This window comes from Bemisia tabaci, chromosome 6 (genome assembly GCF_918797505.1).
Source record: "Bemisia tabaci chromosome 6, PGI_BMITA_v3".
NCBI classification, from domain to species: Eukaryota; Metazoa; Arthropoda; class Insecta; order Hemiptera; family Aleyrodidae; genus Bemisia; species Bemisia tabaci.
In genome coordinates, this window is record NC_092798.1 from 4,893,593 (window position 1) to 4,918,105 (window position 24,513).

The 24,513-nt window shown below is 37.4% G+C and overlaps 3 protein-coding genes across 5 annotated transcripts in view; 2 read left to right on the forward strand and 1 right to left on the reverse strand.

The window, feature by feature from the left end:
- Positions 1-1,484, forward strand: part of LOC109038480 (glycerol kinase 5) — a 20,696-nt gene extending 19,212 nt beyond the window's left edge. The window contains exon 11 of the mRNA XM_019053528.2: positions 604-1,484. Within this exon, the coding sequence (XP_018909073.2) occupies positions 604-746 (143 nt within the window). The 3' untranslated portion in view covers positions 747-1,484. The remainder of the gene's footprint in view (positions 1-603) is intronic.
- Positions 1-18,808, reverse strand: part of Rad1 (Radiation insensitive 1) — a 23,860-nt gene extending 5,052 nt beyond the window's left edge. Inside the window, exons 1-8 of one of the 3 annotated variants that reach the window (XR_011900040.1) lie at positions 17,727-18,808; positions 16,056-16,154; positions 13,940-14,094; positions 13,387-13,621; positions 12,904-12,968; positions 11,529-11,673; positions 10,261-10,360; positions 885-1,022 (exon numbers count right to left, since the gene is read on the reverse strand). Coding sequence is in view for 1 of the 3 variants with exons in the window: in XM_072301465.1 (XP_072157566.1) it covers positions 10,328-10,360; positions 11,529-11,673; positions 12,904-12,968; positions 13,387-13,621; positions 13,940-14,094; positions 16,056-16,154; positions 17,727-17,843 (849 nt within the window). In the remaining 2 variants the exon portion in view is untranslated. Of the gene's footprint in view, positions 1-884; positions 1,023-10,229; positions 10,361-11,528; positions 11,674-12,903; positions 12,969-13,386; positions 13,622-13,939; positions 14,095-16,055; positions 16,155-17,726 lie in introns of those variants that run through there. The other 2 variants (XR_011900039.1, XM_072301465.1) reach the window with 2 other exon arrangements.
- On the forward strand, positions 3,842-10,803 carry Miox (Myo-inositol oxygenase). The gene is made up of 7 exons (XM_019053534.2): positions 3,842-3,981; positions 5,092-5,266; positions 5,867-6,075; positions 6,723-6,859; positions 7,969-8,103; positions 8,486-8,581; positions 9,659-10,803. The coding sequence occupies exons 1-7, from the start codon at positions 3,940-3,942 to the stop codon at positions 9,765-9,767; spliced, it is 903 nt and encodes a 300-aa protein (XP_018909079.2). The 5' UTR covers positions 3,842-3,939; the 3' UTR covers positions 9,768-10,803.
- Positions 18,809-24,513: the final 5,705 nt, after the last annotated feature.

A 24,513-nucleotide genomic window follows, 5' to 3' on the forward strand; every position in this document is an offset into this window, starting at 1 on the left:
AAGAAATTGAAAAAAAAAACTCTTGACTGTTAAGAAGGTTCAAATCAATGAGGGATTGAAAAAACTTACCACCAGGGAGACTTTTCAAAGGGGCTCCTCTGGTCATTGCTTCAAAAGAAAATTTGCACATCAAAATGCAAAGGATTAGATACCAGTTTTCATTCCTTAAAAAATAAAATAAAATTTATGTTTGTGATTAGTATATAATGTGAGAAGTTTTCGACGTTGACCATGAACATGAAAGAAAATTAAAGAAAAACTTCCGAATTTCAGAATAAAGACCCGCTCATTTTTTAAATTTAGCAGACATTAAAGGATTAGTTCTTTATGGCTTCATTATAACAGCATTTCAATTTTATCAGAGCTAAAATAAATACAACAAATGAGTTGGGAAAAAAAGCATAACCAATATTGAATTGAAGGTAAGCTGAAGAATTACTGAGAGAAAGAAAGAAACGAAAAAACAATTGTTAAAAGGTCTTCAGACATACGGCTATTAAATTAACTCAGCACTAAGGAGGTTCAGCTCCTTTTTTTCTTGAACACTGTTTGAAAATATGTAGACAGCTTTCTGTAGAGTAAAATCTATTTTTCTTTTTCCAGGTTTGTGGAAATCAAGAGATGAAATCATCGATTTAAGGAAACTGGACCAAATTTTCAGCCCCAAACCAGTAAGCACTGACTACAAAAAAGCATATTTGGAGTGGGAAAAAGCAATTTTGCGTTTTAAAAACTGGTATTCTTAACCTTATATAATTAAGATCATGAAAACTGAGATGGACCAATCGCACAAAGCAAGAAAAATTAGAATCCACTATTTTTTATAAAAATATAAGGGCTCTTTTGAAAGCCAGTGCTAATAATTATTTGCACAAAGTCTGCCAGATGTTCCCAAAATATCTGACAACGCACTTCAAAATTTTTATTTTGTAATTCATGAAATTTTATTTTTTACAATTTTCATACCCACTGTAGAGTGTTTGTATTGGATGACTTTTTAGTTCCCGGTGTTTCTCACTTTTCTGTAACGGACACATTTATTCCTTATCAGTTTATCTTTTTCTCATTTTACTTTATGATAGAACTTAGAAGGTGGCTTGCTTTATTTAAGTTCATGTGTATGTATTTTAGAAGTTTACAGAAAAAGAGTGTGCTTTAAATTTAAAATTGATGAAAGATTTTACCATTTTTATGATACAATAACCAAAGAAAAATTATGACGTGCAATTTTTTAGAATATTGTTTTGAATTTTTTTTATTACGAGCTTAATTTTTTGCTCCAAAAGCTTTTTCCTTATAATTAGTACTAGTTTTAAGGACCGATTCAGGAAAGTTTCTATTCCCTCCAGTTTGCATTCATACTAGTTTTTATAACCAAAGCACAAATTTGTATTGTTATATTTTATCAAGTTTATACGGGTTACTTATTTACTCTTTTCTTACAAGTCGATCCAAGGAAACAAAATATAAGACTGTGTCCTTTATGTTGTTGATTTATTGAAATCAGTTTCCTAAATTTACCAACTAAATATCTTTGTCTGATTAAATAAAAATTGTATTTCAATTGCCTCGTTAAATGGAGTGAATATCACATAACCTTCTATCAGGACCTTATCTTGTAGAAAAGTAAAACAACTTTTGAATAATCCCATTGAGTATGATTAAGATTAGATAGAAATTCATCCTTCTCCATCCTCCTCCCCCACAGATAAAAATTGCGTTTGTGAGTGAAACAAATCTACTTAGGAAAAGGTTGTTGTGGATCTATAAATAACTAATTCAAGGATAAGGCCTTTCAAAACAAACCTAACGTTCCTTGAAGTAGAAATGAAGCAAGCATCTATTTAGGACTTGATGGAAGTCGACAGATAAATATGAAATATATGTATCCCAGCAGCAACGACTTGTTGGAATGTTTTAGGGCAGGAAGCCAAGTTTTCTTAGATTTCAAAATTCTGTGACTTTTCGGAAAATTTGAACATATAATCCTCTGAAATTTCTATGTATTATTTTTTAAAAAATTTATAAAAAGTACAGAGACTCACATGCACGTCAAATGTTAGAACACCTGTGCGAGTTCCTGATAGTTCATTTTATTATTTTTTTTATTTTTTCTTTGGGGGGAGGGAGGCAGTTAAAGAGTAAAAGAGTATTTTCACAAAAAACTTGAGAGCAAAAATATACAATGTTCTTACTGGAAGGAAGGCAAGGTTCCGCAAAAAAATTCCCTGTCTTTTCAAGAAATTGTCCCCTTGCAAGAAAGGAACTCCACAGCGACGTCATCCCTCTCCGTCCCTAGAGATGTCTTCCGAATCCTTCTTCATTGAATCCCCTCCCTCCTCAGGAAGTATTTCCTATCTGCATCAAGGTGATAACCTTGCTTTCTTATTTTCCCTAGATTAAAAAATTTTCCACTTCTGTGAAAACAACAGATTTCTTCTACGCCACAACCGTGCGACATCATCGCAATTCTCAATCATATCATGTTAAGAAGGATGGAACTCCACAGCAAATTATTTAACGTGGAATATTTCTGATATCTGCACGGAAACATCGCGTAAATAAGAGAAAAACAGCGTAACAACGGGGGGGAGGGGGAAGGCGAGTTATTTTGCGTCAATGGAAAATATGACAGACACGTGAGGCGCCGCCTATTGACCCTTTGCCGTTGACGTTCTGCAACTTTGCCGTGCTAAGTAAAAACGCCGCGCCGTATGAATCTTCAGGCGCTGCCAAATTTCCATTTATAAAACACGAATTTCCTGGTAAACTTATGAATATTTTCCTTTCAATTTTTCAGATAATTTTGTTAGCAATTTCTCCTAAAATTCCTGGCATTTTCAAAAGGAAATATTCATAACTTTCTTCAAAATAAAGATTTTATCAAAGGAAATTTGGCAACTCTCGAATGTTCATACGGCGTTCTTCCTTCGCGCGGCAGAACTAGCATCATAACAATCGAGCGATCAAAACAAAAACGAAAAAAACGGAGCCTTTGACACAGTAAGCATGAGATAAGACCGGGTCAAAGGCAGTCAAAGGCCACTGTTTCGCGACTGAGCTATTTTCGCGCGAAAGAGCGGGTATCCGTTCATGGAGGGGAGGGGGTGCCTTATCATTTAGGAAAGAGAGACGAAAAAGTGCCGACCACGAAAAGCTCATTACTATCATGTTAAGCAAAAACACCATATGGACAGTCGAACGTTGCCAAATTTCTCCAGGTAAAACATTTAATTTTGACGAAAGTTATGAGTGTTTTCACCTGAAACTTTCATTTATTTCACGAATCGGACGGCTTAAAAATCACGAAGATGAAAAAACTAGGTAACGCAAAACACTTTGAGAACTGAATAACTTAGCAACAGTGAGCTATGATTAAAAGCTATTTGACTGTTATGTTCTCTGCCTTGCTTGGGAGGAACGACGTATGAACATTCGCAGGTTGCCAAAACCCCGATAAAACGATTGTTATAAATGAAAGCTACGAATAGTTTTCCTTGAAAATGTCGAATGCGATGGATGCAATAGCAAAAAAAGGCTCTAAAAATTTCGAAGGAAAAAAGGCACCATTTTCCTGAGAAATTCGTACTTAATCGGACGAAATTGGGCAACATCTCAGGATTCATACGGCGATTTCTTCAGCACGGTAGTACTGTATGATGATTCGTTAGATATAACGTCAGGATGACGACAAGAGATTATGGCGGGTCAAGATATACTGCTAAATGGACGGTTATGGGAGGAGGGGGGAGGCTAGTATATGATAGGAGATGGAGGAGGGTGGGGGGTACAAAGCACAAATTCCGTGATTAAAAATTGGGTGATAAATCAATTGGACATGATCAAGGAGGAAAAAAGTTAACATTGATGTCAGTTGACTTGAAGTCAGTTGCAATTGTTTTGTTTGACAGAGTGCATCGATTGTAGAAATTTGACAAGATGAAAATTTTGGAGCACAATTCTGCCCCACATCCCTCTCCTGTGAGTACTGTGTTTTATATTTCTTTGACGAGATTTGATTTGATAGCATAAAATTGGATTTCAATTTGCAAAATTCCAGTTTCTATGTTTTAAAAAAAAGCAAAAAAAGGGGGAGCAAGAAAGTAAAAAATCCAGAGAAGAAATATTCATTTTACAAAATAAAGATTAGGTATTTATTCTAATAGATAGGATGCATTTTAAAAAATCCCTCTGGCGTACTTGTGAAAGAGAGATGGAAGTAACAACACCTAATGGGCTCATCGTAACTGAGAACTGTATCGATAAGCCTTTAAGTTCTTGTAATAACATTTTTTAAAGATTGACCAATTTTTGTTGAAATAATTTTTTTAAATTATTCAGATAATTAGCTATTTGATTTTACTACGCTTTTTCCTAGAGAGTAAATGTTTCTTATAATTCCTGACTTCTTTGTTTTTTACGTTAAATATTTTAATGAGTTAAATGTTTTATTGTGCGGCTTCCAACTTAATTTTGGTATAAATTTAATCACAGATGAATTCAAAAATACTCGAGTAATGGGACAAAACATAAGAATGTAGAAGATGAAGCAGAGAGATTCTTTGAAGTACGAGATTTCACAGGTTAACACTGATATTTGGACTTCATTTTGCAATTAGGAACTACAATTTCTGGCTTAGTTTTTAATAACATATGTACCATTCGTTTCCCCCTGTACTTGAGTGGTTTCATAAATGAGCCAGACATTTTAGTTTCTAATTGCAAAATGTGGTCCACTTAAAATACAAAATTAATCAATATTTTAAGTTTAGACTCCTGTATCAAGGTGACAATTTTTCAAGGACTGCAAAATTTCCTGAATCTTTGTGAATTTTAAGCATACGAATGATAAGAGAGTTATAATTTTTGCTAACAGACCATACGTCCAACTGAAAATCATTTTTAAAATTCTTAACTTGATCCGAAAATTTCAAGGTCTAAGAGGTATTCTTTTTTGAATTTGTATGAGCTTACCCCCTGTACATTCATAGGAAAAAGCTATGATTTACCTTTGTAATTTTGACATGACAATGTGTCTGAAGAAAGACTATTTCTGCCTACAATAAAGCATTAATAACAATAAATTTACAGGGAAGAGTAGCCATTCTGGATGTGTCAGAATTATTGAGGCCTGAGGCAGAGTTTGCCTCAAAACCAGTTGGTCACTACCGCGACTACTCTACCGATGAGGATGACCCGATCAAAAAACGTGTTCATCAAACCTACACTGAAATGCACACATACCAAACAGTGGATTTTGTTCGAGGTGAGAAGAAATGGGTCAAAAATGTTAGAGGTTCAAAAAAAAAAAATTACAAAATTTGCTGCAATTTTATAAAAAAAATGTTTGATGCTTAATCAACTTGTAGTTTCTGGGGGAAAAAAACCAAAAATAAAAATACTTGAGACTGCTTAATACTTGAGACTGCTTAATACTTGAGACTGCTTATCTTCTTCGAATCCTTTTAAATAGGACTTTCTCATATTTTTCAGATCTATTTTTCACATTTCTTAAACTACCAACCCCTTTCATCAAAATTCCATAAATTTAGTTATTTCTTTCTTCCAAGCTGAAAAGTAATCAATTTCTTTCAATTTCGTTTTGTTCCACAGCTATCATGTTACAATCATGATAAGCTTTAATTGCTTGATCAATAATACTTGAAGAGTTGAATTCCTTTCAGCCAATCAGAAAAATAGGCCGCATCATGCGACAAATGCAGTAGCTAACTTTATAAAGGGAGCAGTCACCTCTTCCTCATGATCTTTTTTTCAATTTTTGATCTATGTGATCACATATAGCGCCTCTTGGTTTCTCTCTCACGCTTTTGCCAAAGTTTAAAATAAGTTTTTCCTATTTTAAAAGGCAAGCATGAGAGGTGGCTCAAATTCAACACATTCAAAGCGACTATTTTTGAAGCACTGGTGCGACTTAATGAGCTCGTCGATGAAAGCGACCCGGATGTTGATATACCCAATATTGTTCATGCCTTCCAAACTGCTGAACGTATACGTCAAGACTACCCCAATGATGACTGGTTCCAACTGACAGGACTTATCCATGACCTTGGAAAGGTATGCATCTTTCTAGTGCATAATCTGTTGAAAGGGTTTAGTTCCATTGCTCTCAAAACAGTGGAGTAATCATTGCTGAAGTCAGTGCCAGTGTCTAATGGACATACTGACCTGGGAAATTCAATTCTTTACTCCAAAATTGATTAATGTTTTTTTTATAGTTATTGAGAAAAATTGTACAAGCTCAGAATATCTCAGAGAATGGCGTTGTTATCTGAAAAGGCTTGAGGATTATTAGCAACAATCTCACCGAGGTTGCTAACCAAAAGGAAAACGTTGATAACAAACGAACAGAAAAATGAAAAAACGCAGCATTGATTTATGGTGTGAAGCAGTGGGCTTTGTCAATTTTCATTGACAAAACTATATAAAATTACCTTGATTAATATTTTATGCCCAGATTCTTGATTGGACTTCAAAAATTGATATTACATATCAAGGGCGAAAATGAAAATGTTGAGGCTTAATTAAAGCTAATGATGGATTTTTCGAAGCATTTAAGTGGTTATTGCTGAGAGACTAGGATCACTCAGTGATCATGACAAAAAGGTAAAGGATATCTATTCATACTTAAGCGCTCTATATGAAAACGCTGAATATGTAAGCTGATGTTTCATTTCTTTCTTGGAATTATTTTGTTTCTGTAGGTGATGGTGTTTTACGGTGAGCCACAATGGGCTGTTGTGGGCGATACTTTTCCTGTGGGTTGTAGCTGGGGACCCTCAATTGTATACCGTCATACCAGTTTTGAGCATAATAAGGATGCCAAAAACCCTTTATACAAGTAAGTTAGACAGGTCTTGTTAAAATGGTAATTTTCTATAGTCTCAAGATTCCTTCCATTTTTCAACTGTTGTAACACATAACAAAGGTATGCAAATTATTCATATCCATTATCAAAATGTATCTTTGCAAGAGAGAGACAAGCTAGATGTTGACGTTTGGGAAAAGTCAAATTCTGCCATAAATCATCGCCACTATAAAATGAAGGTGAACCTCAATTTGCAAAAGAGCCCTCTGCTACTTATGACTCTATGCTTTTCGCAGCTCATGTGAAAATAGAAATATGCCCTTACATCAGAGAAGCGATGAAATATTGAGTAGATCAGAGCACATGGACTGTGAAACTGCAGGAGCGTGTACCTCGTTTGCAGTGTTTCAAAATCTCTGCTTCCATTTTTTTTTAATCAAAGGAGAACAAACCAACGCTATGGTTTGAATTTTCCACAGAACGTTTTTCACATAGAGAAGAAAATCCGGGCAGTTTTCAAGAAAAGAAGTTGAGTATTTTTCCACTTGAAAAAAAAATTATAACAGGAAGTCTGTGAAGTCGCAAACTGAGATACGCATACCTCCAGTTTCATTGTCAATATGACTAACATTCATTGGATAATAGATGCAAATTGCAGTTGTAGTTAGATAGAACTTTCAGTTATCATGACGAGGGATTTTCTTAAGCTTATTTGGACATATTTAAATCAAAAAGAGCTACCTTCGCTGTGACTACAGCCTTGAAACCCATAAGAATACATGCATGACAAGGCCCATGTTGCAATATAGATGATTCCTGTAGATTAAAATACGTACATTTGGAAAGGCTGGAATCAAATGGACATGTGTATGCTTCAAGGAATAATGTTACACCCAAACCCCATAAACATAGTTCCTTTAAGCATAACTACGTTCAAATTTTCAATCATTTGTTCTACCATGTGGTCATATTTTTGGGAGACCCTTTGATATGTAATCACAGATGCAAATCTAGGAGACTTTAAGATCCTGCTTTTTTTATATAATCTACAGTTTAGTATTCACTCGCCGTCCCTCTAAAAAAAAGAAGTAATATAAACTCTTACTGACGATTTTTTTCCTTTTTTTATGAACGAATTTCAGCTCAAAATATGGAATTTATTCGCCGAACTGTGGACTAGACAATATTATGATGTCTTGGGGGCACGATGAATATCTTTACCAGGTTCTCGTTCACAATAAAACAACACTACCAAAACAGGCTTTACACATGATTAGGTAAGACTTTATCAAAATAAATATCTATATTTGTAAAACTGTCCAAGAAAAATGTAAAGTAAGATGACAGAATAACAGGTACAAACTTAAATTTGACAGGTCTTAGCTCCTCATATTTACGGTTGCTTGAAAGGCAATGAAAATTTTACAAGAAAGCAATTCATCTTTCAGACATAGAGCTAAGTAGCATACGCTGTGCTTTCGTAGTCAAATTGCTTGGTGGAAGTTTGCAAACTTTCCAGGAGTAATTTCGGACTTTTCAATTGTTAGGAGGCAGCCAGAGAATTCCAACTGCCACAACACACCCCCCCAAAAAATTAACTAAAGAAGATGCGGTAACTATGATTATGCACTTTTTCTGACACTTTCAACTCTGTTACAGGTACCATTCTTTCTACCCATGGCATACTGGAGGCGATTACCAGCACTTATGCGGCTCTGATGATGAGCAAATGAAAAACTGGGTAAAGCGGTTCAAGTGAGTGGCCTCAAAATAAGAATTAAGTACCAAAATAGCAATTTTACTGAATTAGGATTTTCGTAGAAGTTCCTTTTAGTGTATTTTCCGAAGGAAAAGTACACTATTTTTTATTTTATATTATTTTAAAAATATTCAGTCACAAGGTAACATGAATTTAGACACATTCCTTACAGCAAAATTAATGATTTAAGTTTATTTAACAAAAACAGAAAGTTTGGACATTTAAGACTTCCATGTCCCGCTTCTCAAAAAAGCGACTTCTGCAGAATGTTTTTTAAATACATAACAAACTAAAGCATTTCGAGAGATTGATTTGAAAGAGAGGTCTTCTAAGAAAACAACCTGAGAAAAAAACAGTATCACTCTTGCTGTACTCTTGTGTAAGGGTGATTAATGTCTCTATAGGCCACTAAATATGGTCTGAACTAGAGAGAAACTCTACATGTTTTCGCCACAAAATCTTATGAAGAAAATGATTCCCACAACAAGAAGGTTGGTAATCCACTCCCAGAAAAGATATTAACAAGTATTTTTAACACAGATCAAATGGAAGTCAAATCATACAAATGACGTTATTGTACTTCTGCCATTCGACTAATGTTAAATGAAAACCCTTATATATTATTTAGAAGTTGATTTCCTGACTTCTAGTTGTGTGATTTGTTATTGTCATGAAATTTTGAAGAGACAACACTTTGAGTAGTGCTTTAACTCATACCTTGTCTAAAGGCCCATTGGTAAGGGGCTCGCAGTACCTCAAGGCTCCATGATTTGAGGTGCAGTAAATTTCAAAATTTTGATGGTGAAAAGGGGCTAATGATATATTTAAAAACGAATTCACAGAAAGGAGGGCAGAAAGCCAAAAAAAGAGTTAAATACTGGGCTGACTGATATCACTCAATTTTGCTTGTAGATCCTCTCTGTACTTATACTTTTCACTCCTGTTTCTGTAACCATGCTAAAGGCATGTCTTATGGTTATTTAAATTAATGAACTTTAATGATTGTTTCAAAAATCAACAATATGAATACTACATATTCATGACTAACAGAGAATTCATTTGTCTTTTTTCAGTAAATATGACTTGTACACCAAGGGCTCAGAAATACCAGACATAGAAGAATTGATGCCTTACTACCAGTCATTAGTAGATAAATACATTCCTGGAGTTTTGGAGTGGTGAGATAGATGCAGACCGGATGGACTTCAAATTACCAGGGATCAGATTTTAACTGATTGATTGAATTGAATATTTGATTCTGGGAAGGATGGTAAAGAATCATAAGGCGCAACTGGAAACACTCATTAGTTAAGGCTTAGGACTGGCTATTTCGACGAGACTGGTTAAAATATCCTACCAGCCAAAGAGTAGTTATGACAGGTGCAGTTATTTGGCAAGCAGCAAGAAAACTTTCACATTATCTAGAGCGTAAATTATCCAAAATGTACAGATAAGCCTGGCAAGGCTAAGATACAATGAACAAAGGCAGATAGACATACAAGCGAACAGGCACAGATCGGTGGTTGGTTAGCTTCTAAAATGATTTTTGATTTCCTCTGTGGTAAGCGGATAAATGTTCCTTTCTCTTAAACATTATATTTCAATGATTTTTGATACCTCATCTACAGTTGTGTTGCGATAAAATTTGGACATGCTTCAAAGGGAAGAAACTCACCGAGTGCTCACTGTTCAGGAAAACAATGTAGTCTGCATCCGTTTTTTCCGCGCCTGTTTGCTTCTTTTCAATCTTCAGGTTCATCAATGACAGGAGTGCACTGGGAAGGAAAATTGAGAGGAAATGCTTTAAAAATGTCCATTCAGTATGGAAAACAACAAAAGTTGTGAATTCTTTTATCAAAACATCAATTTTTCCTATCAGAGCAATGTGGAATAGTCGTTATATTTTAAGCGAATCTCTTTCTAAGACTTTTTTTCATAGCGCAGAAGGACGATCAGTATGTCGTCTGCATATGTCTGTTTTGTTGTTATGCGAACTGTGTTTAATCTGACAATACTGTACAAAGTTAGAATCCAGATGAAGGGCAAAAGTGCTGCCCTGTGTCTCACAGCTTGCTATTGCAAAGATTTTGTCTCCATAGAACATACTGCGACCAGAGACATGATTTTTAATAGTCTCAACTGGATAGTTTGCAACCTTAATCTCTTCATCAAAACCTCAATGGTTTAGAAAATAAAGTGGTTTGGCACAAAGCACAAAGACTTGTTCATGATTTTTTTGATCATGCACATTGGAATCTCTCAAGATATTTTGGATGATTAGGAAAAAGAAAAACTGGGTTTAATTTTACTCCATTTTTTGAATTTTACAAAAGTAAAGAGAACCTAATTGGACTACATTTTGCAATTCTGAACTATAATGTCCGGCTTATCTGTAAAAACACGTATGTGCATGAGGAAACTGATGGTTGATATGTTGTTTCTAAACTGAGCCAGAAATTATAGTTCCTAATTGCAAAATGTAGTCCAATTCATGAACTAATAGGTGATGCAGTTTCATGAACTGATGGTTTGACTTGCCTTACCGTCAATCTAGATTCTCTATTATTATGATGATTTGAGTTTTAAATATGTCATTCAAAAGGTCAACAGTGGCGGCCTGGGTACAATAACATTAACCTTGATAACAATAGATACTTAAAATTTCCTTTCAAAAATTTATTCTGGCACATGAACAATCTCAGTATTAAACTTCCAAAATTTGCGGCAAATGACTATAGTAAAACAAAAACCTGGAGAAAATTCAAATGAAATTTAAGTCTAAGTCTCAAAGCGGTAGAAGAAGAAATTCCCGGTTTCTGCAGCAGATTCCCTGATTTTCCTTTCAAATTTTTCAACCCTGATGAATACCGGATTTTCCTGGTCTAGACACCATGGATAGGTACCAACAATGAAAGAGTGGCTCACAATAAAAGAATTACTTACGAAGTATTCAACGTAGCACAACTGTTTGTTTTCAGTGTGTATCATGAACTGAAAGCAAAGGAGACCCTCACAGTCAGTTCGTATTGAAACTTTATCCGACACTGCCAGTGGTTTCAGCATGGGTTTGATCTGTGTATACTTATACCTAGAACAGACACACTTGATTAGGATCTAACAATGGGCCTGTTGCAAACTTTTGCTAAAGCCAAAATAAGAGTTGTTCCTTATGGATACTGCCTCAAAAATCACAATGAGCACATCAGCGAACTGTGAAATGCACTTCCTAACTTCACAATCTGCGTAAGAAATGTGCGTTTTTTAAAGCTTCCCACTTCAAAAAGGATACTACAGAATTGGCGTTGACTACGTTGCATATTGCGTAGTATCTTTGTGAGCAGGGGTTGGATGGAATGGCTCCTCTAACGAAATGTTCACCTGTGTCGTGGTATCGTTTTTGAGGCGGGAAGATCGAAAAAACGCAAGTTTTTTATGCAAACTGTGAAGTAAGGAGTGCAATTCAGACTTCGACAATGCTCTCATCGAGATTTTAGAGACATTCTCTATAGGAAACAACTCTTATTTTTGCTCCAGCAAAAGTTTGCGACAGGCCCATTAGGAAAAAAAGCTCATTACTTTTGGCGACGGAAACGGTGTAACTAGCTCTTTTATACAATGTAAATAGTGAAGCACACAGTCTCACGTGGACAGCAATGTGAAAGCAATCTCAAAAAATGTGAGGGCTGCCTCTAAAAATGTGAAAGCAGAGAACTTTCTGCATCCTTGCACTCCCCTTTGGAACAGGAATTATTTTGAAAAGAAGGGGAGATAAAAGAAAAATATTTAAATTAATCTCCTAATTGAGGCGCTGGATGCGAAAAGGGCACTTCTCGATTGCGGTGTTTCAGAATCTCTGTTGCGAATTAATCCCTTGGAGAAGAATTCAAAGGGTGATTTTTCCAGAATTCTTTCTATAGAAAATTGTGGAGTCATAAGGAATATTCGATAGAATTTTTAGTGAAATAGATGCATTCACTTTCCTTACAATGAATGAAATATTAGATGAGACTCTGAAACACTGTGATGAGACTCTGAGACACTGAAACACTGCAACCGAGAAATGCCCTTTTTGCATCCAGTGCCTCAATTCAATTATTTATTAAAATTAAAATAATATTAAAATTTTTAATCTGAAATGTTAAGATGTCAATAATTTAATCATGTAAAATTCTGAGTGGTGAAATGGACTCCATGGTTTTCTCCTGAGTAGGAAGAAAAAAAAAATTAGGAATGGGAGAGAATTTCAGGGAACAATGCATTTTAAAGAAAAGTTACTTTATAAAGTGGGAAAAAATTAATGGAAATATTCATTCAGTACCTGCCGCGAGATGTGTCTTGACATTGGAAAGTCTCGACCATGTCACTGTTTTTATTGATTTTCACCTAGAAAGAAATGAATAGCTCATCAACACTTCTACTTCCAAAACTGCTTAGTCTACTGCCACAATTAAGTTTGTGTAACATCGGTAATTTTTGAGTATTTGATCTCATTCAAAGATTTAAGATGTTAAGATGGAGAAATTAATCCAAAGTTACATTTTTCGAGAAAATATTAAAAAAATATCCATGGTTTTTAGATTTACACCCTTTGCTTGCATAGTAATTAATCATGGTGATGGAATTAAATACATTTATTTATTTATTTATTGTTCTCTAAAATCCACAAACCATGAACTATAAACTCCAAGATTAATATTTCTCAAGGTCTATAATGATTTCGATTCCCAGCAAACAATGAAGAATTCATTCTTGTTTGGGTCTAAATATCTCAAAATGTCAGGGTATTAGTGATACTACTTACATTGCATTCTGTCCAATTTCCAACCGTTTTAATTTTAAAGTAAGGGGGATCAGGAGACATAAAAATTTCGACAAACTCAGAGGAGGGATCTAGATCACAAATGTCTTCGTGAAAACTCTGAGACCGGAGAATCAATTTATTCAAGACCGAAGATGGAGGAAGATCAAAGTCCAATAACTCAAAAGCCTCCATTGTTTTCAGGGAACAGTCAGTGATGTACCCTTCTTCCTCTAATCTGAAAAAGATAAACATGGATTTATGGACGGTATGATACACAGTATCATTGCAAATAGACAGGATCTATTTGCGAAACTTTCTGAAAATGGAAGTTACAAAAAATCGAGGGTGATATTGCCCGGTTATAAGAAAATGTTATTTCTTTATCTTTGAAAAAACCACCAGGACTTCAGCTATTTAATTTTGCAAGGGGCAGTTTTTTGACCTGGACTGGAGCTGCTGAATAATTGCTAACATATTTCCAGATTTGTTAAGTGCAGTTTTGAGTCTTAAACATTTGATTGAAATATAAAAAAAGAAATAAAGATCAACGTACAAAACTTGCAAAGGGGCTCCATGTTGCCTGTACTTCAGCTTAACAGCAGTGCTCGCACCAGGTGTTGATGAAATCCCATCAAAAATGGTGAGACATTCAATTAAAGTGGACAGATTCACTCGAAAAATTACAGGATCTTCTTTTACTTCATAATCCTGTAACACGAAAAAAAGCAAAAAATATTAGATCTGTTCAGGCACCAAATTTCTAGATTCAATATTAAGGGAGATATCGCTCATCAAAAAATGTAAAATAGCTTATTCTTTTGGAGATTTTTCAGAATAGCGAACTGAAACAGGCCTCTAGATTTAAAAATAGCTTCTGTAAAGAATTGACAGTGAAACCAGCATTTTGATGGTAAGATTATTCAATCTCCCCATGGATTTGGGGGTAGAATAAGAGCTCTGCATGAGGAAGAGTGGAGGGTTGAGTAGGCATTAGCATTACTCTTACCTATACTTTTTAAGTGTGGAGTGTAATTTTTTTTTTTTTTTTCACAAAGTCTGAAAATTTTAGTGTCTTTTCTCACAAACATAAACAAAAATCACCATCTGTTGTAGGCAGATTCATTTGACAGTTCTCCCAACAAAAAATAAAATGTTGGTACAAATACTAAAACAGCATAGACAAGATATATTCCTTCGCACAGGAGACAATAAATTGTACCACAGCTAGTCTGAAAGACAATAATTCTGTAGTCTTTTATTCGTTCACCTAAAGGCGAAACAAAAATCACCATCTGACATAGGCAGATTCATTTGACAGTTCTCCCAACAAAAAATAAAATGTTAGTACAAATACTAAAACAGCATAGACAAGATATATTCCTTCGCACAGGTGACAATAAATTGTACGAGGGGCATTCAATAAGTAAGTATCCCCCCTCTCTAAAATCAATAGGAATGGACCAATTTTAAAAAAAACTTGGGCTCAAAATCTTCCTTTGGATATACTGAGTTCAACAAAACAAATCGCAACAAAATCGGACCATGTGCGGCCGAACGCGAGCCGTTTGAACGCGCCGAGGTGCATGCCGCTCCCGCCGAATCCGCGGAGATTTGAAGTCCAAGACAAGAGAAGAGCTTCTCTGCCAACGCTTCAGTCGTTTATCACTGACGAAAAATCAAAGAAGTTTTTGTAGAATAAGGGGCTTACCTCACCTCTCCACATAACCAGCTCGACCCAAGCAGGTCTGATACTGATTGTGAGACTAAGAGAACAGTTTTTGGATACCTTGCGTGTAGAGTCCTTTCAACTGGCGAGGGATGAAAGTGTTGACGGCTTGTTTGACCTCCTCCACTGATTCAAAATGAACTCCCCCGAGTTCAGATTTTAGAAAGGGGAATAAATAGTGGTCTGTTTTGCCATTTATGGCGGGGTAGTTTACACGCGGGTAGAGTCCTTTCAACTGGCGAGGGATGAAAGTGTTGACGGCTTGTTTGACCTCTTCCACTGATTCAAAATGAACTCCCCCGGGTTCAGATTTTAGATACGGTAATAAATGGCAAAACAGACCACTATTTATTCCCCTTTCTAAAATCTGAACTCGGGGGAGTTCATTTTGAATCAGTGGAGGAGGTCAAACAAGCCGTCAACACTTTCATCCCTCGCCAGTTGAAAGGACTCTACACGCAAGGTATCCAAAAACTGTTCTCTTAGTCTCACAATCAGTATCAGACCTGCTTGGGTCGAGCTGGTTATGTGGAGAGGTGAGGTAAGCCCCTTATTCTACAAAAACTTCTTTGATTTTTCGTCAGTGATAAACGACTGAAGCGTTGGCAGAGAAGCTCTTCTCTTGTCTTGGACTTCAAATCTCCGCGGATTCGGCGGGAGCAGCATGCACCTCGGCGCGTTCAAACGGCTCACGTTCGGCCGCACATGGTCCGATTCTATTGCGATTTGTTTTGTTGAACTCAGTATATCCTAAGGAAGATTTTGAGCCCAAGTTTATTAAAATTGGTCCATTCCTATTGATTTTAGAGAGGGGAGATACTTACTCATTGAACGCCCCTCGTACCGCAGCTATTCTGAAAGGCAATAATTCTGTAGTCAATCAAATCTGGTTCTTTCAGAATTCAATTTAAAAACCAATGAACCTATCTAATTCTTGTTGTACCTCAAACACATCTGCACAAACGAAGGCACTGGCTTGGATGCATCTTGAATCTTCAACCACCATTTTGATACCATTTTCAGAGGCAAAGCAAGTGGCTGTCTGTAAATGAAAAAAACAAATTTAAGAAACTTTGAAAAAAATGGAAGATTTTCCATCCACACATTAGAAAGTTATTTTGCGGCAGCAGAATCTATATTGCTGCTGAGCATACTAAATAATCCGTTCCTGGCAAAATTGCATTTTGATTGGAACCTGTGCGGCCTGTGCCAGACCACTACTAGGTAGTGAGCAATTAAAAATGTTAACAAAAAAATTTAAGTTAAAAGTTTCAAATGAATTCTTCTATTAGTTTTTCTGTAAAAAATTGGACAAGGTTGAGGCCTTGGCAACTTAGTTCTTGCGTACAGATGGCGCATGTGATACTTAGGCTCGCAGGTGATGACATTGAGATTTTGCCATTATGCACTAAAATTCATGGATACTACTTATTGCAATATGGGGGCTCATCAAAAATTAATAGTCCCTTAAAAAGACTCAGGATAAAAATACCGGTTTTACACTGAATTTTAGAACACAATGGGAAAAGTGCCATCTCACCATCCAAATGGCTCATGAATCAAAATGCGACTGCATAAAATAATTAACATTGACAGTTGTCAGCTCTACTAAATATGATGACTGATTTAATAAAGTGAAGGCTATATAATGAGTAATATGTGAGTAACTCTACATAGAGCTGCACTTGAAGGTGATTTGTCAAGCTCAAGTGATGTGGTCGAACTGGCATACGATATATCGCATCAATTAGGTCAAAAATCTCGGCAGATTTAGAATTTTTAGCAAAAAATAGGGTGATAGCCTCTGCGCATGAGCCTAAAGAATCATTCTATACCCAAAAATTGACAAAATTCAGAGAAATGAAAGCAGAATAGTATTTGAAAAAAAACCTCGCATTCCAAGAGATCGATAGCTGAATTGAATGCAAGGTTTTTATCCAAACACAATTCTGCTTTCATTTCTCTAAATTTCGCCAATTTTTAGGTCAAGAATGATTCTTTAGGCTCATGCGCAGGGGCTATCGTCCTTATATTGGCTAAAAATTCAAAATTTGCCAAGATTTTTTACCTAATCAATGCGATATATTGCATACCAATTCGACCACGTCACTTGACCTTGACGAATCACCCTGACGAGAGTGTGAATCTGGGATTCCTTAAGCACAGTTCTAGATGAATATGACAACTCGCGGTAGCCATGATGCAGTTATGTTGAACATAATTTCAGTGCAGTCAAATCACCATAAATGCTCGAGTCCACGCCACATAAGTTTGAGCACTTTAAAACTGCAACAGAAGAACAACCATCTTGCTTCTTGCATTTACTTGACAAGTAAAAGTGACGTCAGACCAACTTTGGTTACGGTCTAGAAGTGCTTAAATTTATTTTACATGGACTCAATGAGGTTCATGACTCCAACTCAAGATCCTCCACAGAGCAATAAACTGCGTACCGAATAAACTTCTGAGAAACGTTCAATTCTGAGGCTACATAAAATAATAACCCTCAGAATGACAAGTCCACACTCTTGTTGTAAAGGCAAACAATTGAACCATGAGGTTATTTGTAGCAGAGAATGTGATTCAGGTAGAAAATATATCAATTCAAATTTACCTCTTGAAAACTGACAGCCTTTAGGACTTTAGACAAGTTCGCTACATTATCTACTTTTGCCACCAGCAGGTAATCATCATTCCTGACGGTATTCCTTGGTCCGAGTGAGTGAGCCATAAATTATCAGATCACGAATTCCTTCGGATATGATAGTAACAATGGAGTTTTATAACGCTTAAGGATGAGCAATGGTTTTCAGCGCAATAAAAACAAGATCACTGTGAATTGTGAAAAATCCCACATGTGGTGTTTCGTTTGTTTTGGTTTGCTGATAGTTGATAGTGATAGTGAACAAAGAAGAAAAAGTTTCGCGGTTCCCGGAATTTTCAACAGCTCTGCCACCCGAATTGATTTCAATATAGGATTGCAAAAAACAGGAAATAATGATACGGAAGATTACACACTATAACCTTTTATAATAATTCTCTTTGATTTAAATACAAAAACGCAAAAGACCAATGGAAATGGAGTGGGAAATATTATGAGAAAAAGGAAAGAGGGATAGGCAAACAGAGGGACTCCCACTCGGAGTGTTGTGGCAGATTGTCTCGAATTGGTGAAATACTTCTAAATGAGCAGAGAAGATGACAGTTTTAACGGCTGGTAATTACATAAATCAAAATTAATTGAGCGATCTGAAGTCCGGCCGTGATCGCGCAGGAAAATGCATGGCTGGTTGCCATGTTGAATTTCAAACAGCTGGACGAATATCGAATACTCGTCTCGAATGCGATTGTTCGACTATCGCACTATCGATTCATTACCATAGCTTCTTACGGGGACACAGCTATAGTCGATCGTTCACGAAGTTTGGCCAGAAATCCGCCTCAACCACTGGACTCGTTTTTCTCGCACCGGCTCACTGAGGAGAGAAGCCGCGGCTAGAATTCTTACGATCAGCGACCTTCCTCCTCGTTTTACTTTTAAACTTTCAATCTTAGAGGAAAATGTCATAGGACCCGAAATAACGGCCGTAAAATTTCCTATCGGTTCATTACACAAAATTTTCGAAAAAATAATTTTCGTGACCAAAAATAAGGGTTTTAAAAAGGGCGCAGGCAAAAATTCTTATGATCAGCGACCTTTCTCCTCATTTTACTTTAAAACTTTCAATCTTAGAGGAAAATGTCATAGGACCCGAAATAACGGCCGTAAAATTTCCTATCGGTTCATTACACAAAATTTTCGAAAAAATAATTTTCGTGACCAAAAATAAGGGTTTTAAAAAGGGCGCAGGCAAAAATTCTTATGATCAGCGACCTTTCTCCTCATTTTACTTTTAAACTTTCAATCTTAGAGGAAAATGTCATAGGACCCATAATAGCGGCCGTAAAATTTCCTATCGGCCCATTACACGAAATTTTCGAAAAAGTAATGGTGAACCAGGGACCAGGGCTCAGAATGAAACTCGGTCATTGCGCCTTTGAATGCTTTTGTTTTGTCTACCTACTATCAATCCCTGGTCATGGCAGCATTCAATAACTTAAAATTTCAAAGGAAATTATCAAAAATTAAAACGAACATACTCACACTTTACGATTAAATTTCCTGATCAGCTGCTATTTCTTGCGTCCGCCATTACCTATTAAACATTACATCAATCGATTCAAGCACAGGAACAAAAACACAAGAAAACTCAGCGCTCTTAATTACATTATCAAACAAGCAAAGAAGCTTCCATCATTTAAAATTTGAAATTGTGACATTATTCAAGAGCAGACAAACATGGCGGCACTGCCGAAGTGTGTCAGCTATGTAACCGACACTTGAAAATGTGAGATAAAAAATGATGCAAAAGATGAAACTTGGCAATTCTTAAGATATGAGGTGGAATAAATTCATACGTTGCCTGAAAAGTTTTCTAAACTTTTGGGACTTCCTGTTATAGTTTAATATAATATTAAATTAAGGATTTTGTGTAGTGTAAAATTAGTGCTACTGACCTAAAATTCACTGGTTTTCATAAAAATTAAAGTTTTCAGCGTAGAAAAAAGCCGTCTTATTGGTTTGGTCAAGAAGGATAATATACTTAAACTTTTTCTCAGGTACAAAATTAAACTTTTCTAATTTGTTTTGCGCCGCTCAGTTCGAAAATGACCTTCGTTTTTTCCTATCATCTTTCACTTCTTCGAAAAAGTGACTTTTTCCCAGAATGAGCAAATTTGACCTACTTTTGTCATGCATCTACGATGCACCGTTTTCGCAAAAAAGCTAAGTGAAGATTCAATTATTCGGCGACTATGAATAAAAAATAACGAAGCATTTGAGAAAAGGCCCGATGTAAATAAGGAAAAAACGTACCTAGCGCGTGTCCGTCCTTATCTGTACCTGCCGACTCTAGGGCTATCCCCCTCCTCCCGCTCTCGATGCGTCCGTTTGACGACGCTCATTTTCCTGTTCATATGCTCCTCACGATGGGTGGTCGAGGAAAACGGCCGGCGTGCGGAATCCGAGATACGACTGCCGGTCGGTGCGGGAGTTCCACTGATTTGTTCACTCGAGTACCTACTGAAATGAGGAATCTTTCTGGCTTTTCATCGCCAAATAATTGAATCTTCACTTAGCTTTTTTGCGAAAACGGTGCATCGTAGAAAGTTGGCGCAACTATAACTTTTGATCAGCATCTTGAGGAGAATCGAAGTACATAAGTCAGAAGGCAATCGGTCGTGGTGCAGCTTCCCATAAGAGGTGTGCGGGGTCCTTTTTAAAATTTTAAATCTAGGTACTTGTATTGGACGCATTTTGAAGCTTCCATGACGGAGATTTTCCATCAATTTCTGCAGAATAATTACGCTTTTTTTTTCCTTTTAGCACAAAATACTTTCGGATTGTTGCATTCAAAACACCTGGAAATTTTTTTCGCGAGGGAGGGGGGGGGGGCAGATGATACTATTTTCAATTTTAGGGTGGTCCAAGCCTCCCTGGACTCCTCTTTCGTACGTCTATGGCAAGCATAGGCGGTTCTAGACCTTCATGTTTGGGGGTGCCCAGAGGTGGAAAATGTCGGAGACCGGCCCCAAAGGGGACGGTCGCTCAGGGGAGGCCTAATTTCCGGCCCTCAAGTTTTATCCCATTCCTACCCTCCTTTCTCTTTTTCTCTCCTTCCTTTCTACTTAAATACTTATAAATTCAACGTAGAAAATTTTTAGCAAAACTTCCACCAAAACTGCATTCTTACCATAAAAAAAACAGTATAATCTTTGTAAAACACGGCTATCAATATTAATTCTGCTTAAAACATTTTCAATTAATTGCTGGGATTTTTTTTCAGTGTGAGCGAATACAGAATCTTTAAAAGCAGTAATTTGGTCTTTTTTAGATCAATTTTCAGATTTAAAAAATTCATGAAATAAAAATATTGCCAATTTTTTACGCTTCATAATACGATTTTTTCTTGACGTGTTTACTTGCCCAAAAGCCTCTTTCACGGTTCTAGTAACCGTACTTAATTTTTGCTTGGGGGTGCCCGGCACCCACTGGCACCCCCGTAGAACCGCCTATGATGGCAAGGAATAAGTTGAGCCATGAACTCGCGGATGTCCAGACTGGAGACTCTTAGCATCCGACGACGGAAGAAAATGAGACGCAGTTACTAAAAATATTAATTTATACTAAAAATCTTGAAAATAGATAGAAATCTTCAAAGCAGCTAAGGAAAATTCCACAGTGCCCCAGCATTTTTTGAAAATGTATTCACCTTTTGCGAAATTTTTAGGGTAAATTTTTCATTATTCCTTACGAGACAAGGGTTACATCTGAATTCGTAGTGGTTTTTCACCAGTATGGCACGGCCGCACGGGCCTCTCCAAGGCCCGGGCTCCGGAACCAGGGACCCAGTACCCCCCCCCCCCCTTGTGGCGGGCCTGCAGCTTCCATCAAATCGCAATTGCCCGGAAACTAGGACCGCACATCTTATCTGATAAAATCGTTCGCCCTTTAGACCGATTCTGGAGGATTAGGCCAGACTAGTCGATGAGTCAACTGTTGGTCTAATTTCATTACGTGAACGCAGAAGTGAAGAAAAACGGGGTAAAAAGACACTAATGTGTGATCAATTTTCAAGGACAATTCTGTAATTTCTCCTACGATTTTAAATCGATTAAAACGCGTAATATCCAAAATCTAAGCTCAGATTCTGATTCCTCGTGAAAAATTGATGAGATTTCATGTATCATATGTTAGAATAGCGTGAAGGAAAAAGGGTTAAACGACGCGTTTAGATTCTGTCTACTACCCGTTTGAACTACGCCGCCGCGCTGCGCCGCGCCGGTCGCCCGAGATGCAACCGAACGGGGAGGCGCCGGCCGGTGCTAAGCAGCTCGTGTTGCCACGTTGCATTCATGTGCTCGAATCAGTATGCTACGTTGCGTCTCTCTCCTCCACGCTATGCTCGGGTATGATACATGAAATTGCATCGATTTTTAACGAGGAATCCGAATCTAAGCTTCGATTTTGGGTATCACGCGTTTTAAGTCACATTTTCCAACTTCAAAAATCCGAAATGACGGACGTGGCTAAAAATGCTATCTCGGCTCCTGTTCGATGGATTTTTGTGAAACTCGGTGTCAGGGTATGATACATGAAATCGCATCGATTTTTTACGAGGAATCCGAATCTGAGCTTCGATTTTGAGTATTACGCGTTTTAAATCAAAAGCTGTCAAAATTCAAAAAATTCAAAATTCGAAAATCCGAAATGACTGAAGTGGCTTAAAATGCTATCTCGGCTCCTGTTCGATGGATTTTTCTTAAATTCGGCAGTCCGCAGGCACCTAGGTACCTGCGGAACAGAGTTAAGAAATTTCGTGAAAGATTAGAAGAAGAAATTTCATGAAATTTAAGGAAATAAGAAATTTCTTACAGCAACTCTGCTGCGGAAGGAAACAGCTGGACTGATGAGCGGCTCTCGCCTCTCTCGTTCTCTCCTCGCCCCGCCCGTTTTTCTCTCGCTCTCATCCTCAGGTTCGGTATCCGGTGTTGTGAACCCCGCGCGTGCCGCAGGAATTTCTCTCACCGCCTCGCCGCGCCGCGCCGCAATATGCCGCTGTCGGAAGCCAAGCGCCCGTTCATTATTTGCTGTCAACTTTTCTGTATGTATTGTTTCCCACATCCTTATAGCCATAATTTATTAGTTGTTCCAAAATATGTTAGGGTTTCCGGCGAACACTGCGAACCCATGGACGCCACGCCACTGATACAATCAGTTGGATTTTCAATCTAAAACTTGATACACTTGAGTACAGTATTTTCATTTAATCAATTAACATGAGTAAGGTCAAAAATGGGATTTTCGATAAGCATACCATACCATCAAGTATCAAAAATTCAACGTGCATTTTCATCCGGAACTAGTGAAATCTCTCTTTGAGTAACTTCTTTTCACTAAAAAGACTAAAAGTTTGAAAATACCCTCCCCCCAGTGCAAGCTCTAGCGATCGTAACCCGGGGAGGGGGGGGGGGGATTTAATTTAACGTATCCTAGCCCCCTTCCCCTCCTCAGGAAGCCTCCCTAGAAAATTGTTAAAATGTAGATCCTCGCGAACCTCAATTTAGTCTATTTTTAGGATGAAATCTGATGGAACGTCTTGAAAAACAATGGTTTTATTTCATTCTCTTTAGTTTACTTACGATCATTTGCCACTTATTTGAGGTATATCTAGTCGTTACTCCGCAGCGTTTAGAATTTTTTGAGTTATTTAAAGGACCCCGCACACCTCTTATGGGAAGCTGCACCATGAGGAATTGCCTTCTGACTTATATGTTTATCGATTCTCCTCAAGATGCTGATCAAAAGTTATAATAGCGGCAACTTTCTACGATGCATCGTTTTCGCAAAAGACCTATGAGGAGATTCAATTATTCGGTGATAAAAAGCCGAAAAGATTCCTCATTTCAGTGCTCGATTGACAAGCGGCTGTGTGCCAACAAGGAAATCATGGGGACTCCGGCACCGAGCGGCAGTCTTATCTCGGATTCCGCACGCCGTTTTGCTCGACCACCATCCAAATCAGATTCTTGAGGAGCATAAGAACAGGACCAGGCGAGTGCGGGAGGGAGATAGCCCCTGAGTCGGCAGGTACAGATAAGAAGACGGACACATGCTACGTTTTTTCCTTATTCACATCGGGCCTGTTCTCAAATGCTTTGTTCTTTTTTATTCATAGTCGCCGAATAATTAAATCTTCTCATAGGTTTTTGGCGAAAACGGTGCATCGTAGAAAGTTGGCGCAATTATAACTTTTGATCAGCATCTTGAGGAGAATCGAAATACATAAGTCAGAAGGCAATTCTTCATGGTGCACCTTCCCATAAGAGGTGTGCGGGGTCCTTTCTCAAGAAAACATCTCTCTGCGTTTTAAACATAGCAATCGCAACCGCGACGGGAAGAGGGAACAGGACAGCGCATCGGAGGCAAAAGCAGCGAAGCGCTCGGACTCGGAACGTACCGCTCTCCCCGCCCGCTGGATTCCGCCGCCGCGCCGAGCTGGCGCCGAGCAGTCTAGCAACCGATTCTCCAAAGCATGAGTTGGCCCGTGCCGTGCCGTGTTCAGGCCGCGCAGCGCGCTGCGCCACCTCCGTCCGCTCTGCCACTTTCCTACTTTTGTGGCTGCTATAAACGTATTTCTGTCTCTCTCTCTTTCTGTTCTTAATGCAATTTACCTACCAATACATTTGATCAATAATATTTGCTAAAATTTAAAACATGTAATAGGTGTAATTTTCCTCTCTCTTCTGAAATATTTGGGCAAGTAGTGCTTGCCTTGCTTATCCGGACCGCACGCCACTGA

Coding starts and splice junctions, on each gene's coding strand:
- Miox (XM_019053534.2), top strand. CDS start 3,940: ATGAAAATTTTGGAGCACAATTCTGCCCCACATCCCTCTCCT. Junction 5,267..5,866: donor AACAGTGGATTTTGTTCGAG/GTGAGAAGAAAT, acceptor CTATTTTAAAAG/GCAAGCATGAGAGGTGGCTC. Junction 6,860..7,968: donor GCCAAAAACCCTTTATACAA/GTAAGTTAGACA, acceptor AACGAATTTCAG/CTCAAAATATGGAATTTATT.